Source organism: Ahaetulla prasina, chromosome 7, assembly GCF_028640845.1.
Source record: "Ahaetulla prasina isolate Xishuangbanna chromosome 7, ASM2864084v1, whole genome shotgun sequence".
NCBI classification, from domain to species: Eukaryota; Metazoa; Chordata; class Lepidosauria; order Squamata; family Colubridae; genus Ahaetulla; species Ahaetulla prasina.
Window position 1 is genome coordinate 92404377 of NC_080545.1, and position 19085 is coordinate 92423461.

The 19085-nt window shown below is 45.6% G+C and overlaps 1 protein-coding gene across 1 annotated transcript in view; it reads left to right on the top strand.

Annotated features, from left to right (window-relative positions):
* The window catches only part of ABCC9 (ATP binding cassette subfamily C member 9), a 145730-nt gene that overhangs the window by 82516 nt on the left and 44129 nt on the right, over window positions 1-19085 (top strand). The window contains exons 25-29 of the mRNA XM_058190933.1: window positions 381-607; window positions 7439-7587; window positions 9312-9381; window positions 12789-12946; window positions 14654-14746. Coding sequence (XP_058046916.1) covers window positions 381-607; window positions 7439-7587; window positions 9312-9381; window positions 12789-12946; window positions 14654-14746 — 697 coding nt within the window. The remainder of the gene's footprint in view (window positions 1-380; window positions 608-7438; window positions 7588-9311; window positions 9382-12788; window positions 12947-14653; window positions 14747-19085) is intronic.

The following is a 19085-nucleotide window of genomic DNA, read 5'->3' on the forward strand; positions in this document are numbered from 1 at the left end:
GTCTATATGTGTCCTTTTGGTTTTTCTTGCCTGAGTGTAAGACTTTTCTTTTCTCTACATTGATTTTCATTTTGTTAGATAGGTGCTTTGTTACTAGAACCGGGTGGTTTGTTTGTTTGTTTTGTTTTGTTTACATTTATACCCCGCCCTTCTCCGAAGACTCAGGGCGGCTTACAGTGTATAAGGCAATAGTCTCATTCTATTTGTATATTTTTACAAAGTCAACTTATTGCCCCCCCAACAATCTGGGTCCTGGTACAATCTGGTACAATTGTGGGCCAATTTGAATCTCCATCACTATCTAGAATCTCCCATCGTCTCTGCTGATCTTGTTGGAGATACTAAATTATCCAGGTTAATTGACCTCTCTAACTTTTCAGAGGAAGAGGAGGAAGAGGAAGAAGATGACAACATGTCCGCGGCAACGCCACTCAGGACGAAGATGCCCTGGAAGACTTGTTGGCTTTATCTCACCTCCGGTGGCTTTCTTCTGCTCTCCTTGATGATCTTCTCCAAACTCTTGAAACACTCGGTCATTGTTGCGATTGACTTTTGGCTGGCTCAGTGGACATCTACAAATCAGACCCAAACACTCTGCTCTGAAAAGGTAGGTGAATGTTTCATGGTTAGAGCAGGGGTCTCCAACCTTGGCAACTTTATGACTTGTGGACTTCAACTCCCAGAATTCCTCAGCCAGCGCATGGGAGTTGAAGTCCACAAGTCATAAAGTTGCCAAGGTTGGAGACCCTTGGGCTAGAGCTGTTGTGGTCCGCCAGCAGCCTGCGGAGCTGGCAGTGGAGTCAGACAGCGATGAGGCTGAGGAAGAACATGGGCCAGTCCTGGAGGCTGGGGTGGGCCCGGATGAGGGCTCTGCATCAGAGGCAGAGGTGGGGCCAGGGCCATCGGGGAGTGAGGTGCAGACTCCAGAGCCTCCAGAGGCTGACAGTAGTGAGGCAGAGGAACAGGAGGAGCCTGTTCCTAATGCACGCATGAGAAGAGCTGCCAGAAGGCAAGAGCAGCTCAAGCAAAGAGGACGACTCAGGAGTAGGGCCAGAAGATGATTGGCCCTTCCCATAAGGCTTAAAGCAGACCAGCAACAGAGTTTGGGCTTTGGCAGAAAACATCGCTGATAGCTTTGTCTTCTTGCATTTATTTTTGTATCGGTGTCTTCTGAAGGTTTGCCAAGAAAGGCCTTTGGCAATTTGCCTAATTGGACCCAGGTGTGCATAGGACTGAGGAACTTGTGTTGGGAGGAATTTGCTTTAATTTAGTTGAACTACGCTGGGAATGAAGTAATTCTCAGCTGTTCGAATAAAGTTTGTTTGTTTTTTCACGGACTGAGTTTCCTACGACCTACTGGGGCCTGGGTCACAACAAGTGAATTAAACTCCTTACCAGAAGCCATAAGAATGGAAAACAGGGCAAGCTGAACAAGTGCCCCTGAAAAAGATTATTTAATTTAGGGATTGTTCTTCTAGACCCCTGATGGCGAACCTATGGCATGCATGCCACAGCTGACACGCAGCGCCCTCTCTGTGGGCACGTGAGCCGTCACCCCAGTTCAGCTCCACTGTGCATGTGTGCATGCCTCCCGCCAGCCAGCTGGTCATTGCATGTGTGGGGGACGTTGGGGAGGGCAGCACGTGCATGCATGGGGGGCATGTGGGGGGCCACGTGTGTATGCATGTGGGTGCATGTGAGGGTGCACATGTGCATGCGCAGGGTGCGGATCACATGTGGGGGTGGGGCAGATGCGCAGAACCCTCGCACGCATTTCATTTTGGGGGTTCGTGCACGCTTTCGGCACACGATCCGGAAAAGGTGAGCCATCACTGTTCTAGACCAGGGGTCCCCAACCTTGGCAACTTTTAAGACTTGTGGACTTCAACTCCCCGAGTTCCTCAGCCAGCAAAGCAAAGCTGGCTGAGGAATTCTGGGAGTTGAAGTCCACAAGTCTTAAAATTGCCGAGGTTGGAGACCCCTGGTCTAGACCACTGAATGTCTGTGGACAGCTTCCTGTGCAGTGTGTAAAGGAGAAGCTTATGGGTAGTCCTTGACTTATGATCACAGTTGGGATCAGAATTTGTGTCGCTAAGCCAGGTGGTTGTTGTGAGTTGTGCCCAACTGTATGGCTGCTTTTGAAGGCTCCTTGGTGCTCTATGAGCTTGGTTGTTGTTGTTTTTTAATTTACATTTATATCCCGCCCTTCTCCGAAGACTCAGGGCGGCTTACAGTGTGTAAGGCAATAGTCTCATTCTATTTGTATATTTACAAAGTCAACTTATTGCCCCCCCAACAATCTGGGTCCTCATTTTACCTACCTTATAAAGGATGGAAGGCTGAGTCAACCTTGGGCCGGGCTTGAACCTGCAGTAATTGCAGGCTGCTGTGTTCTAATAACAGGCTTCTAACAGCCTGAGCTATCACGGCCCTTGGTTGCTTTCTTGCAGACGTTTCATGACATAAACTGGGTAACATCATCAGTGCTAATGCCGTAGTGGTTTAGCGAATCTCTGCAGTTGTTAAGCGAATCACACGGTCATTAAGTGAATTCAGCTTCCCCCACTGACCTTGCTGGTCGGAAGCCATCTGGAAAGGCCGCAAATTGTGATCACATGTCTCTGAAACTCTGCAACTGTCAACTTGGCTGGTTGCCAAGAACTAAATTTGATCATGTGACAATAGGGATGCTGTGACCGTCACAAGTGTGAGCACTGGTCGTAAGTCACTTTTTTCAGTGCTGTTGTAACTTAGAATGGTCACTAAACAAATGGATGTAAGTCTAGGGCTTACATTATAAAACAACGCAAAAGCCAATGAAGGAAATACACGACAGGCAAGATAAATCGACAGTAGGAATAATAGCAACATTAAATGGCAGCATTAGTTATCTCGTTAATAAAAGTTACAATAAAACATCAGCCAAACTTTCTTCTTAAAGCTTAGGACCTTCCTGATCTCATCCAGGCTCTAAGGCCATGTCAAACCTGATAATTTGTGGGATAGAGGCCATCAGGAGATCAACGTTGTAAACTGGAAGCCAGAAAAAAATGTCCTAGAAGAAATCAATGGCCATTGGGACCACTCTCTCCCTCCCTCCCTCCCTCCCTCTTTCTCTCTCTCTCTCTCTCTCTCTCCCTCCCTCCCTCTCTCCCCCTCTGTCTCTCTGTCTCTCAGCCCAACCTACCTCACAGGGTTGTTGCTGTGAGGAGAAAAAAAGAGGAGGAAGCTGTGTTGGATATGGCTGACATCTTGTGTTATTTCAAAAAATTAATGATAAAGGAGAGACATAAATCAATCCGTCACTTTCACCTGTTGCCAAGGAAACAACATGGAATATCCACGAAGTTACGAGAAGTGACTTCGAGTACGTGTTACCTAATTTAACATTTACTGCAAACTTAACGTCACCTTTTCGTGTATTTAGGCTCGTTCCTCAGTTCACGCCAGTTTCGTAACAAATTGCAAAGTGTTGTATTCTCAGAACAACAATGAGGAGGCGATGCAGGGTAACAATTAACAACCATTTATTAACTGACAGAAACCTTCAACCGTGACTCGCTTCCGATACTTGGATAACGAGTTAACAAGCAACAGCGCTGACAGCTCTTTTATATAGGAGCTGTCAGCGCCTCAGCCAATCAGCATGCTACTGTGTCCCGCCAGTTTGCTGCCTTGCCGGCAGACCAATCAGCTGTGCGCCCATATCACATGGCCGCCGCTGTCCATAGCACTCCTTCCCTCCTGGATCGCGCAAGCGTAATCGCCAAGTATGCCGGGCGGTGTCGGCTCCTCCTGACCTGCGCGGTGCAGCATTTTCAATTTGGGATGGTGGACCTTTCAGCGGAGTTTCTGTAACTGCTGGAGGCGGATCGGCTGCTACTGCAGGAAACTCGCTTACAGCCTGTTGACCCTGACATGGGGGTAAGTCTGTGGCCTCGCTTGTACTGGAAGACCCCCCTGTGCTAGGAATGTCCTCAACTTCCTCCTCATTGCCTACCATCACAGGTGTCAGTGGGGTAGCTATCTCATTGGGGGTTTCTCCCACCGAGGGTAAACGGCGTTTCCGTATTTGATCAATGTGCCGCCGCCAAATACGCCCATCGTCCAATTGCACACGGTATGAATGAGGCCCAGTTACCTCAACTACCTGACCTGGCAGCCATCGGGGGTCCCCACCAAAATTTAGGGCCATGCTTGGTTAGGTTGATAACGTTGCCATGCTTGGTTAGGCACTGTTCTGCAGCTTTAACTGACCCGTCTTTGTCTTCGCTGTGGATCTGCTCAGCTGATAGTTCTTAACGACTCTGTAAATGACTCTGTTAGCCCTGCCGCCTCAGGCAAATCCCATCCTCCGTCGCCAGTGTTGTATTCTCAGAACAACAATGAGGAGGCGATGCAGGGTAACAATTAACAACCATTTATTAACTGACAGAAACCTTCAACCGTGACTCGCTTCCGATACTTGGATAACGAGTTAACAAGCAACAACAACAGCGCTGACAGCTCTTTTATATAGGAGCTGTCAGCGTCTCAGCCAATCAGCATGCTACTGTGTCCCGCCAGTTTGCTGCCTTGCCGGCAGACCAATCAGCTGTGCGCCCCATATCACATGGCCGCCGGCTGTCCATAGCACAAAGTTTAGAATTAAACTCTGTGGACCGCAGCCAAAGCCTGTCTCGGCTGCATCAGCAACGCAGAAAGTCGAACTGAATAAACTTTCCTCAGTTTTAAATTAGAAACGATTCGTCAGTTATAAATACCTCCGGATAATCCTCCAGGTGGCAAAAAAAAAAGCTGTAATAAGCATTCCGTATTAAATAGCTCCCTGCATCCTCATATTAATTGTGAGTTGCCCAGAGCCGTTTGCCGAGATGGGCGACTACAGAAATCAAATAAATAAATAAATTTATCCCCTAAAAGCGGTCAAGGAAACACGACAGGGACATTCTGTATAGATTCAAGGAATCCTTTTCTGTCTGCTCCTGGAAACTTCTCACAGCTTAGTCAGAGAGTTCTCAGAAATGAACGCAGGATCCTCTGTATGATCTCATTCACCAATCGCAGGAATTTCATATCCCCCTTGGAGCATCTGTTTAGTCCGGTTTGAAAAGAGAGTTCAAGGTCTGGGACTCAAACTAAGAACCACGTTAGATGTTGCTGGTTTGTTGTTTTTTTTGGTTTTTTTTTTGCAAAGTGGTTGAACTTCTGCAGATAATGTTCTGCCATGTTCCGCTTAAATAAAATCCCAAAGCTGTTTGCATTTGCAAGTCAGAAAACTCCGCAGCTCATTGGTTTGGCTGCCAAAGCATTTAAAGGCCAGAACAGGGAATCGGTTTGCCAGGTCTACTACTTAAGACAGTGTTTCTGAACCTTGGCAACTTGAAAGCGGATGGATTTCAACTCCCAGAATTCCCGCAGCCAACGTGCATTTTAATCACGTATTTTACCCATAGGTAAAAAAAAAATAAAGGACAAGAAAACAATTCTCCTGTAAAGCAGGGGTGAAATGCTCCCGGTTCGGTCCAGTTCGCCTGTACGGGTAGTAAAAAAGGCTACTGGTTCACCGAACTGGTAGTAAAAAATGTAAAATAAATAAATAATCCAATTTGTTCCAATCAAGTGAGCGACGCACGAACGTCAGAACTTTTTTTAAAAACTTTTTTAGCATTTTTTTAATACCAGTTCTCTGGAACCGGTAGTTAAAAATGCTTTAAAAAGTAAAAAAAAAAAAGAAGTTCTGAAGATCTCAGGTTGCTCAGCTGATTGTCAGAACTTTTTTTTTTTTAACTTTTTAGGCATTTTATTGCTACAGGTTGTCTGGAACCGGTAGTAAAAATGCTTTTAAAAGGTTTTTTTAAAAAAAGGCTCCGACAATCACAGCTGTGGCACGCGATCGTCAGAGCCTTTTTTTTAACCTTTTAAAAGCATTTTTAAAAGGTCGAATAGGTTATAAAAATGCTTTTAAAAGTTAAAAAAAAAGTTTCAGAAGATCGCGCGCCACAGCTGATCACACACACACTCCGGGCGCTGTTCTATTTACCCCATCCCTCCTTTTGGTGTGACCTGTGTGTGAATGCATTTGGTGCGTGGTGCGCACTGCACATGTGTGTGTGCACAGCACGCATTTGGCACGCATGCGCAGCGAACTGGTAGTAACTGGTAGTAAACTGGTTCAGATTTCACCACTGCTGTAAAGGGGTCAGCGGAAGGGTAGAATTCAGGAAGCCTTGGAGAAGAATCATGTTACAGAATAACAGAGTTGGAAGGGACCTTGGAGGTCTCCTAGTCCAACCCCCTGCTCAGGCAGGAAACTTATACCATTTTGGATAAATGTGTCGTGTCCCCCTCCCCCTCCGACAAGCGGGTCTGGGAAGTCTGTATCAAGCGTGGCCACGAAGCCTCTGCAGCTTTGCCAAATTCCTTCCAGGTTCCTCAGGGCAGGCAGGAATCCAAGGTGTGACTTCAGCAAACTAGATGAGACTTTGCTTGACTCAAGGTTGGAATGCCACAAGCAGGTCCTTTATATAGGCCATGGGGTGTGGCTCCATGACTCAGCACTTATCCAAGCCTGCCCCTCCCTTCCTTCTGCTGACGTCTCCTCTCAGATCTCCGGAAGCACGGATCCTCCCACTTTAGATTGTCTTCTGCTGTTTGAGAAAGGGAGGGGTCAGAAGGAGCAGGCCCGGGCAATTCCAATCCGTGGCTGACTGCCTCTGATGGCTGCGTGTGAGTGAGATTTGTTTGTTCATTCCTGACATCCCCTCCAGGCATGGGGCCAGGGCTGGGGGCTGGAGGCATGCCAGGCCGTTCCTCTTCATTATCAGACTCTGAATCTGATAGCAGGCCTGGCCATGGGGCAGGCTGGCCATGGGGCAGGCCTGGCCATGGGGTGAGGTCCACGGTGGACAGTTTAAGGTTGAAGATGTGAGGGTTTGAGGATGTAACAACAGAGTTGGGTAGAGCATTCCAGGCATTGACCATTCTGTTGCTGAAGTTGTATTTTCTGCAATCGAGTTAGGAGCGGTTTACCTTGAATTTGTATCAATTGTTTTCCCGTTTATTATTGAGGTTGAAGCTGAAGAAGTTGTTGGCAGGTAAGACGTTGTAGCAGACAATTTTGTGTACTATACTTAGATCAGACTGCAGGCAGTACAGTTCCAGATTGTCCAAGCCCAAAATTTCAAGCCTGGTGGCCTAAGGGGTTCTATTGTGAGTAGAGGAGTGGAGGACTCTTCTCGTGAAATACCTGCTCAATCGTATTAATGTCCAATATACATTGGGGATTCCAGGCAGACAAGCTGTATTCGAGAATTGGTCTGGCAAAGGTTTTGTATGCCCTAGTTAGCAATACAACATTACCGGAGAAGAAGCTTCGCAAAATTAGGTTAACAATTCTACCCAGGATTTATTGAATTGTACCCTTGTTTCGGAACAGACATGCCATGTTGCAGTGTTCAGCATTCTCAGTGGGGCAGGCATTGTTCTTTGCCTTGTGACATCTTTGACCGTTGAATGGATGGGCCTCACCGCTGCTAAGAACCTTTACCACGATCTCCTCAATAAGATCATCCTCGGACCCATCAGGTACGGAAACATCATGTTCCTTTTGGTAGATAGAACAAGCCACTTAATAGATCTTCTGAGGTCCAGAACTTCAGCTGAAGAACAAGAAGCAAAGAGGTAGTGTCTAGTGGCCAGGGGCTGGGTCTTTAGGGGATAGATTTCAGGGTTCTGACGAATGCCCTAATTAAATCATGAGCCTCGAGCCAAGCTTCAAAAGAAATCCAGTTATTTATTATCAGCTCCATGTTGGCACGTACCCAAATGAACCCAGCTCTGACCCCACGTAATTTACGGCCCTAATCATGACCCTGTTTCAGCCCTCCCCCCAGGGTATGTTACCAATCACATTCGCCAACAGAGCAATTTCTCGGGTTGTAGAGATCACTCCCCTCCGGCCGCTGTCGATAACCCTGGGAGACAGCCTTGAGAAAGATATGTCTGGAATGTGCTCCTGTCTGTGGCTGCCGTGTTGCTTCATCAATTTCCCATCCCCTTTGCCTATGGCAACTCAAGAGCAGGCCAGGAATGCTTTGCAAGTTGACCATAGAGTTCAAACATCTGATTGTTGCTGAGAATAATATTTGATAGATTAGTGGAGAAGATTGAAGCACTTCAAGTAACTGGATTTTGGTAAACTCCAAAGGAAAGAAGCATGATAGAATAGAATAGAATAGAATAGAATAGAATAGAATAGAATAGAATAGAATAGAATAGAATAGAATAGAATAGAATAGAATAGAATAGAATGTTTTATTGGCCAAGTGTGATTGGACACACAAGGAATTTGTCTTGGTGCATTCGCTCTCAGTGTACATAAAAGAAAAGATACCTTCATCAAGGTACCTACCCATCTACCTACTTATTTAGCTGCCCAAAATCACCATGGATTTAAATTTAATAAATAATGTCTGTCTGTCTGTCTGTCTGCCTGCCTGCCTGCCTGCCTGCCTGCCTGCCTATCTATCTATCTATCTATCTATCTATCTATCTATCTATCTATCTATCTATCTATCTATCTATCTATCTATCTATCTATCTATCTATCTATCTATCTATCATATTTTATTAAATTTCTATGCTACTCCAGTTGTAAGCATAGTTTACTTATGGTTTTAGGAAAAGAACACCATCTGCAAAATGAATAAAACCAACTTTGGTACCCTGTTTCCCCAAAAATAAGACATCCCCTGATAATGAGCCCAATCGGGCATTTGAGCATGTGCTAAAATAAACCTCCCTCCGAAAATAAGCCCTTCTCAAAAATATTTAAATGCAGAGCTGGAAATCAGGTAAGACGGCAAGAGGAGCCCCATCTTGCTCCACGGGCCCCAAAATAATAAGACCTCCCCAAAAATAAGCCCAAGTGCTTATTTCAGGGTTCAAAAAAAATATAGGTCTTATTTTTGGAGAAACATGGCAGTCTTCCTCAATGTCCCGAAGGACGGAACTTTGTAAACAGTTGCAAATAAAAAGTCCCAAAATGTGGGGGCCACCCCAGAAAAGGCCTTGTTGTGTCGCATTGTCCATGTCCCCCTCACTTCAAAGAGGGAAGGGAAATTTTGCCTAGATGATGTCATCAAAGGGGAAGATTGGTTTTGTTGTTCAATTTTGGAAAGATGGCACCTCGCGTCATTTAGTGCAAGATAAGGAAATAAAACAAAGGAAATTATTATGTATAAAATAAAATAACTGGGAACGTTCTTTCTATACCGGATAATCTTTTACTATTCCTGCCCACTTTACAGATTCTTCGATACGACACCTTTAGGGCTAATTCTGAACCGTTTTTCTGCTGATACAAATATTATTGATCAGGTGAGCACCTTGATTTGTTGCATGCTGTGAATAGAAAAATGAATATTTTATATATGTCTAGATCCAGAGGGTCCATATCCTCTGAGCCGTAGCCCACTACCGGGCCTTGGGCCTTTCCGAACTGGGCTGTGGAAGTGATGGGCACTCCCTCAAATGGAGTTGTGCACACATGTCCCCCCCCCCTCTGTGGAACCATCCCCTTTCCCCCCCCCCCTCTTGCCCAGTTGCAAAGTCGAAAAGGTCGGGGAACTTTGGTCTAGATAGGTTCTCCGTACATGAAATGGGATTTGTAACCACTTTACAGGTTTCACGTCTGGTTGGAATTGTATACCAATCTCGAAATGATGCTGATCAGACTGCAAAACAGGTAGCCCTCTGTTCTGACCCAGCTCCCCAAACATGACAAAACCTCTGAATTCACTCAATGATTCCTTTATTAGGCGCGCCGGCAGCCCCAGCAAAAAAGTTTCTTTCTCACAGCAGACTAACAAGTCTGTCTGGCAGGGAGATTAATAGTTGTCTGCCACATCTATTCATCTCTCCCCCCTGCCTTTGATCCCCAGAGTTAGGATGGGGCTTCGCTAGCAGCGGTGGCTCTTCCTTCCCAAGGACCGGCCCATAGATTTCCACTGCTCTCCTCTCCTCTGTCTTCTGCGCGTCAGGCACTGGACCCAGCTGTTCCTCCCCTTCCTCATCAGTCACTTCCAGACCTGGGAGCTGTTGACTTTCCATCTGAGGGCTAACGGACAGCCCAAGCTCCGCCTCTGTCTCTCTCTCTCTCTGCCAGCTCCATTCCCTCTTCCCCCTTGGAGCTCTCAGGTTGCCTGGATGCTGACCCCGACTCCCACACCTCCTCCTCATCTGATTCAGCTGGTGGAGGAGCCAGCGGCCAACAGGCCACAACACCCTCACTTAACAACCATTCATTCAGCAGCTGCTCACAGTTAGAAAGGGAACTTAACACAGGTCCTCATAGTTGTGATCACTGCAGTATTCCTGGAATCACGTGATCACGACTGGTGACTTTTACTGCTGGCTGGAAGCCAGCAAAGTCAGTGGGGAAGCTAGCAGGGAGTCAAAATGGCGATCACTTGACTGCAGGACTCATGAACCCCACAGGGTTTGCCTAACAATGGGAACTGGTACTGTCGTGAGTTGGATCAGTCACGTGACATCAAATCTTACAAGTGCGCTGCTTAGCAACAGAATTCCTGGTCCCATTTACCCTCAGTAAGCAAGGACCACCTGTCTATGTTATCCATCCTCCTGCAATTTTAATTGAGAAGAAAAGGAGTTTGCCGCTTGTATGTGGCAAGAGTTCTAGCCAATGAGAACCTGCCTGGTGTGCAATTTTAGAGGACATGATGCACCAATCTCTCCCATCTTGTCTTCTAGAGAAGCAGGTGTTAAACCGCGTAGATCCATAATGTGAGAAAGATTCAGATTACATGGTAGGGAAGCTGAGCATTACACAGATTCTATCAATGCGTTTTTAACTGTTCCTCTGTCTGTTCTTCCTTTTGAGGGAGCTCTTCTTAAATTTCAGATTAACCTTCTTTCAGACAAATGCTGTAACTGGGTGGCTGTAGGAGAAGGCCAGGCAGAGCTGGGAGGCAGAGTTAAACAACTCATCAGCTTAGAACAAGGCTGTCAAACTCGCGATTTGCAGCCCGGATGCGTCACATGCTGGCCACACCCATGCCCGTTTAGCAAATACGTCACGTGATGCTGCCATGAGGATGTGAGTTTGATGCTCCTGGCTGTTGTGACCGAGGCCTAAGTAGTGATTACCAAACTCAATCCAGTCCTAAACAAACTTATTTTATTAAAACAGCTGAGAATTAATTCATTCTCAGCTTAGTCCAAAACAAATTCTTTATAAACAGTCCTTCGGCCTTACCACTTTGTTGTCTTTGGCAACCTGCCAAAGGCTTTACTCAGCAAAACCCCCACAAAGTTCAAGAGACGCTGACAGGAAGCAATGGAATCGATGTCGCTTTTCCACTATTCCTCTGCCTCTCTGCTGTCCGCCTCTGGAGAGTCCGGAGTCCGCGCATCGCTCCCAGATGGCCCTGGCCCCATCTCTGCCTCTGATTGTAGAGCCCTCGTCTGGGCCTTCCCCTGACTCCAGGACTGGCCCATTGTCTTCCCCAGCCTCCTCACTGTCCGACTCCACTGCCAGGTCTGTAGGCTGCTGGCAGACCACAACACTGGCTTAGAGTCTTTACACTGCGACAAATGATCCAAGTGCAATCCCTCTTTGGGTTCCACTGACCTTTTTCTAGCGCCAATTTAGTGCTGACTGTTACTTGGTTAGATTACTATCAGGCGCAAAGCATCAGGACCATAAGTTAAGCTGCATCCCAGAAGCCTGTGCACAAGAATCTGGTCAACTAATGGTCAGCAATAAATTGGTGCCAGATGAAGTCAATGGAATTCAAGGAGAGGCTGGACTTGGATCATTTGTGGCCACGTAAAGACTCTAAGCTGATGACATGTTTAACCCCACCACCCAGCTCTGCCTGCTTTTTCCCCGCAGAGACTGTGATCTGATATCACATTTATTTATTTATTTATTTATTTATTTATTTATTTATTTATTTATTTATTTATTTATTTATTTATTTATTTATTTGTCATAACAATATATACAAGCATTACATAAAGGATTATATAATATATAAACATATATATGAGGAGAAACAAGGTAATATAAACATATATATATTATTATTATTATTATTATTATTATTATTATTATTATTATTATTATTATTATTATTATTATTATTATTATTATTATTATTATTATTATTTAAATTTGTATACCGCCCTTCTCCCGAAGGATTCAGGGAGGTTCACAGCCAATAAAATACAAAGATACATATAACATCAGTTAAAAACAATATAAAAAACTAATTCAATGTATGGCCTAAAATTAGAATACAATTAAAAACCCCGTTTAAAAACCCCAATTTAAAAACCCCAATTAAAAACTACGTTTATGCATGGAAGAATAGGTACATCTTCAGCTCGCGGCGGAAGGTTTGGAAGTCGGGGAGTTGACGAAGTCCCGGAGGAAGCTCATTCCAGAGGGCAGGCGCCCCCACAGAGAAGGCCCTTCCCCTGGGGGTCGCCAGCCGACATTGTTTAGTTGACGGTATCCGGAGGAGGCCCTCTCTGTGGGAGCGCACAGGTCGGTGGGAGGCTACTGGTGGCAGTAGGCGGTCCCGTAGGTAACCCGGTCCTAAGCCATGGAGCGCTTTAAAGGTGGTAACTAACACCTTGAATTGGACCCGGAAGACCACCAGAAGCCAGTGCAGGGGAAGAAATATTAGGACAGGTACGGTAGGCACATTTGTGTTCTTATGCACGCCCCTTAGACATATTGCTTATGTTTGTTGCAGCACATTCCGCCAACGGTGGAATCCCTCTCGCGTTCAACATTACTCTGTCTATCTGCTGTCGGGATGATCTCATACGCCACCCGCTACTTCCTACTTGCTCTCCTGCCTCTGGCAGTAGCATTTTATTTCATCCAGAAATACTTCAGAGTTGCATCTAAGTAAGTTTTTCACTTCTCTCTCTCTCTCTCTTTTAAAAAAAAGATAGAAAATGTTTAATTAATGGATGACATTAGAATTTTGATCTTTGTTCTCGCCAGCTGGGGAAGTTTTTTTTGGCAGGATGGGCATTATGCAGTCATAAAGCTACAAGTTCAAGGCTAATTTTAAAAAAGTGGCTTTGTCCAAATAATTAAAACCTCTGGTGGCAGCATTCAATCCTTGTTTGATTTGTGAGGAAGCAAGTGAAGAAGAAAAGGAGAGTAAAAGACAAGAAAGACAAGGATATTAGGTTAAAAACCAGGAGATTGTGATTTCTAGTCCCGCCTTAGCCATGAAAGCCAGCTGGCAACTTTGGGCCAGTCACTTTCTCTCAGCCCAGTTCAATTCACAGGGTTGATGTTGTGGAGAAAATAGGAGAAGGAAGAAGTATTAGGTAGGTTTGCTGCTTGAGTTACAGTATTTATTAAAAAAATAAAAATAAAGGCAGGATATAAATAAATAAAACAAAAATAAATGAGTATCAGAAAGAGAAAAACGAGAAACTTCTGAAACAAAATGGGTCACTTCCTTCTCTGTTGATGTCTTAAGCCAGTGGTTCTCAACCTTTATAGTGCTGCGAACCCTTTAATACAATTCCCCACGATGTGGTGACCCCAACTGCAAAATTATTTTCGTTTTGAATTTATCGCGCCTGAAGCCGTATTGGCTAGCGATCTGAACTGCTTGCGATTGCCTTGAGGACGGAGGCATTAAAGCGGAGACTCCTCCCCTATTAAGTTTATCGCACCTGAAGCCAGATTAGGCTAGCGATTGGGAGTGATTGCAGCTGGCTTGAGAGGGAGACATCAGAGCAAAGATTTCTCTCTTTTTTAATTCATCGCGCCTGAAGCCGAATTCGGCTAGTGATTTGAAGAGCCTGCAGCTGGCTTGTGGAGTCAACCATTGGAGCGCGATTCTTCGACTCGCAAGTATACTTCCCATATTTCCGATGGTCTTAGGCGACCCCTGGCAAATCGTCATTCGACCCCCAACGGGGTCGCGACTCACAGGTTGAGAACTGCTGTCTTAAGCTCTTTTTTGATAGGTGTCTTCCAATGTATAACTTCCAAGCAGGGGTGGGCTTCAAAAATTTTAGCAAGGTGTTCTCTGCCCAGTTGCTGGGTGGGCGTGGCCATGGTGGACGTGGCCTAGTTGGCCTCCTGCACCATGGCCCGGGGGGGCATTTTTGCCTTCCCTGGGCTTTGGAGGCTTTCCTCGAGCCTCCGGGAGGGTGAAAACAGCCTCCCCAGGCTTCGGAGGCCCTCTGGGGCCCATTTCTGGCCTTCCCAAATTTCTGGTAGGCCTGTTTTTCACCCTCCCCGAGCCTCCGCACACACACTGCACTTACCTGCATCCAAAACGGGCCGCAGTGGGACTCCTGGGAGGGATAGGGCGGGGTGAGTGGGGCCAGCCAGGAGTTGGATTTGGGGGTTCTCCAAACTGCACAGAATCTTAGCTAGAGGTTCTCCCGAACCCCTGCAAACCCCCAGCAGCCCTCCCCTGCTTCCAAGGGAATGTGCCCATGCATTACAACCATAAAAGACTGCCACATTTTTGTTTAGGGAGAGCAAGTGATTCAGTCGTTTAATAAAGAAAACAAGGGTCTTTGTTTACTAGATGCTGACATGTGGTTTCTTCTTGGCTCTCCTTCTTTCTCTTGGTAACAGGGATCTCCAGGAACTTGATGACAGCACTCAGTTGCCTCTTCTTTGCCATTTTTCCGAGACTGCAGAAGGCCTGACGACCATCAGAGCATTCAGGTTTGCAAATTAAGAAGCCATTTTGTTAGTTGTCAGAGCCATTTTCTCCTTCCACCTATCCCCTCAGCAAAATACATCATTCTTGTTTTCGGCACATCCTCATGAAATTGTCCTTCTCTCATTTGGAGACCTTGAGTGAGATAGCCTTAAGACATCCTTAGCTCTAGTGGTGATCTTGTAGAGCAGAAATCGGGAACGATGGCCCCTTTACGACCTGTGGACTTTGATTCCCAGAATTCCTGAGCCCCACCCTCATTCCGACAACACATCAAGGCAGACTCAAAAAGGTGTGTCAAATCTGTTTTGAAGGCAAATACACCTGTTGTTGTGTCTTGTCCTCCCTCCTCTCCTTAGCCGGGCCCCTCCTGTCTACACCTGGGCCTGCTATCAGACTCCGAGTCTGATAATGAAGATGAACAGCCTGTCATGCCTCCAGCCCCCGACCCTGGTCCCATGCCCGGACCAGATGTCAGGAATGAACAAACAAACCTCACTCATACGGCGTGTGTTCCTTTGACTCAGCCATCAGAGGAAGTCAGCCATGGATTGGAATTACTCGGGCCTACTCCTTCTGACCCCTCCCTTTCTCAAACAGCAGAAGACAATTCAAAGTGGGAGGATCCTCGCTTCCGGAGATCTGAGAGGCGACGCCAGCAGAAGGAAGGGAGGGGCAGGCCTGGATAAATGCTGAGTCATGGAGCCACACCCCACAGCCTATATAAAGGACCTGCTTTTGGCATTCCAACTTTGAGTCAAGCAAAGTCTCATCTAGTTTGCTGAAGTCACAACTTGGACTCCTGCCTGCCCTGAGAAACCTCGGAGGAATTTGGCAAAGCTGCAGAGGCTTCGTTGCCATGCTTGATACGGACTTCCTAGACCCGGTCGTCAGAGGGGGAGTGGGACACGACATCTGTCCCAGGATAATGCTTCAGGATCCAATCTGGGTCGGTCACTGAACTTCTCCGTCACCACATTCTGGTGAGAGAGAAGTTCTCTGAGGTTGGACTCCAGCATGAGTCAGAAAGCTCAGAAGTCTAAACCTCTGGTTCTGACGACCGACCCAGATTGGATCAAATCTGTTTTGTCACTCATTCTTCTGGAGGGATTGTTATGCACTAACTGGGAGCAGAGACAATTAAGTCAAGATGGGGATCCAGCAATGGAGGCATCAAATCAATGTAGCTGACTGCCAGTTTAACGTCAGTGAAAAGCACTTCAACTGAGCAATGGGAAAAGATCTTTGGTCAGATAAGTTGTACATGGAATGACCTTCATTTGCTCCTGTAACGTTGAGGACAACAGTCACAACAAAAACCTGTAGTCCATTTAAAGAGGAGAAAGAACAAAAGCTAGAACAGAAGTGAACCAAAATGTCTCGTTTAATGAAAATACGGACTAGATACCATAACAGTGTTATCTAAGGGGCTCCCTACAAAGAAAAGGGGTCAACCTATTCTCCAAAGCACCTGAAGGCAGGAGAAGAACCAATGGATGGAAAATAATCAAGGAGACAACCAATCTAGAACTAAGGAGACATTTCCTGACAGTTAGAACAATTAATCAGTGGGACATCTTGTCTCCAGAAGTTGCGAATTCTCCAACACTGGAGGCTTTTAAGAAGAGATTGGACAACCATTTGTCTGAAATGGTATTAGGTTTTCCTGCCTGAGCAGGGGGTTGGACTAGAAGACCTCCAAGGTCTCTTCCAACTCTTGTTATTCTGTTAGTTTCATTCCCCTCTCCTCAACTTTGCAGCAATTAAGCCAACGTTCTTTCTATTCAGGGTTTTATTAGAACATTAAGAAAACTAAAATCATGGCATCCGTCCCTTTCAATTCCTGGCAGATAGATGGTGAAGAAATGGAGGTAGTGACAGATTTTATTTTCCTGGGCTCCAAAATCACTGCAGATGGGGACTGCAGCCAAGAAATTAAAAGACGCTTGCTCCTGGGGAGGAAAGCTATGGCAAATCTAGACAGCGTACTAAAAAGCAGAGACATCACCCTGCCAACAAAAGTGCATATAGTCAAGGCTATGGTTTTCCCAGTTGCAATGTATGGCTGTGAAGGTTGGACCATAAGAAAGGCTGAGCGCCAAAGAATTGAGGCCTTTGAACTCTGGTGCTGGAGAAGACTCCTGCGAGTCCCTTGGACTGCAAGGCGAACAAACAAGTCAGTTCTAGAGGAGATCAACCCTGACTGCTCTTTAGAAGGCCAGATCCTGAAGATGAAACTGAAATACTTTGGCCACCTAATGAGAAAGAAGGACTCACTGGAGAAGAGCCTAATGCTGGGAAAGATTGAGGGCAAAAGAAGAAGGGGACGACAGAGAACGAAATGGCTGGATGGAGTCACTGAAGCAGTAGGCATGAGTTTACATGGACTCCAGAGCATGGTAGAGGACAGGATGGCCTGGAGGAATGTTGTCCATGGGGTCTTGATGGGTCGGACACGACTTCGCAACTAACAACAACAAAAAGCTTTACTGCATGAAAACTGGTAATTATTTCCCTTTGTTTTGAGTTCATTAAGTAACACATCCAGAAGGTATCCATTCCCATCACAAGGCAACCTCCGAACAGCTCAGGCCTCTTTGAAGGTGACCTTTGTAGTTATCATTTGGACAGGATTATTATGTAGTAATAATAAGCAGAAGAACCCGATGGGGATGAAATGATGCAGAGTGTGCGTGTCAGAGTTTCCATTGAAGGAGAGGAAGGGTAGAAAGGAAGGGAGAAACGTGCAGCTGCTAGAAAGGCCAGAGAGAGACTGTAGTTATTATCATGTTATTGGAATAACGCATTCTGGTTTTTCATGGTGTGTAGGAAGGGATATTTATGCTACAACCTGTTGCATACGCAGTTCTTTGCACATCGGTGTCCTCTGGTGACAAACATGCTGAGTTCCGTACAACATCTTAGACAATACAAAAATGGAAGTAGATTTCCTGGCTTCTGTATTTTGTTGGAATCTAGTTTTTGGCTTGTATATATAGGTTGGATCAGGCCATCACAAGAAACTATAACAGAGTCTGCCTGTTTGGGCATTCAAGGTTATTTGGAATTAACCTGGATTCAGTGTTAAGCCTAATGTGTAATATAAACCTATTAATCTGGTCTTATCAACCAGTTAGAGGCACTAGGCTGCTCAAATTTGGTGTCTTCCAAATCTACCCAAATGAGTTTGAAAGTCAGTACAATTGTTTTTGTTCTTGGGTGGGATGGGAGGGAAGTCTGGTGGATTTGCAAAGCTGAACGAAAATTCATCCAGATGGAGAACAAGACAAGTGTTGTCTGATCATTTGAACAATTATAGATGAAAATACCCTCCCTACTCAGCTGGGCTTCTATCTCCTTTCCCAGCCTGGGGTCATCCAGTTGTGGTAGAACAACTCCAGAAAATCTCTGAGAATTTAAATCTAAGACATTTAAAGGATACCGATTTGGGAAGGGATGACCTTGGAAAGCACCATTAGACAGAAGGATCTAGTAGTTGATCTTGACCATCTCAAAAGGTTGAATTAATACTCAAGTGGGAGACCGTGAAGAAATTCCAAGTCTGTAAGAGAGACAACAAAGTTGAAAAAAAAACATCATGGGAGACAAACAACCATGCAGTTGACAAGAACACCTTGTGGCCATGTGCATGAAATCATCAGAAGTCAACCGTGGCTCAATTTAGAATTAAGCAGAATGTGAATAATCAGTTTCAACTAGACCAGTGGTGGTCAACCTGGTCCCTACCACCCACTAGTGGGCATTCCAGCTTTCATGGTGGGCGGTAGGGGTTTTGTCTTTCCTCTTTTTTTTTGACTTTTTAAAAAATTTTCATAGCATTATTTAAAAACATTTTCATTAGGTTTTCATAAAACTTAAATTTCTGAAAATATACTATTTGTATCACCCGTGCATAAGTTTAGTTCACGTTACCTAAGTAAAACTAAATGGCGCTATAGTGCGACCAAAAACAAAAGTGCCTCGTCCCAGAATAGCTCGCGCATCTCCCCCCACACCACCCAGCGGTAACAGACAAGCAGAGCTGGTAGCCAGCGCGCCCCACCCCCAAACCTAATCCATGATGTGCAAGAGGCATGCGCAGACGACGATACACAGCGCATTACTGTGGAACCAGTGGGCGGTTAGAAAATTTTACTACTAACAGAGATGCAAAAGTGGCGGTAGGTATAAAAAGGTTGACTACCCCTGAAATAGACAGTGGCTATCTTCATGCAACTATTATGACCCAGGCCCAAGTAGATTTGGGAATCCACATGCAGTTTGAGCACTCGTCATCTAAAAGGTTCACTATCACTGCTCTTGTTGTGACCCAGGCCCAAGTAG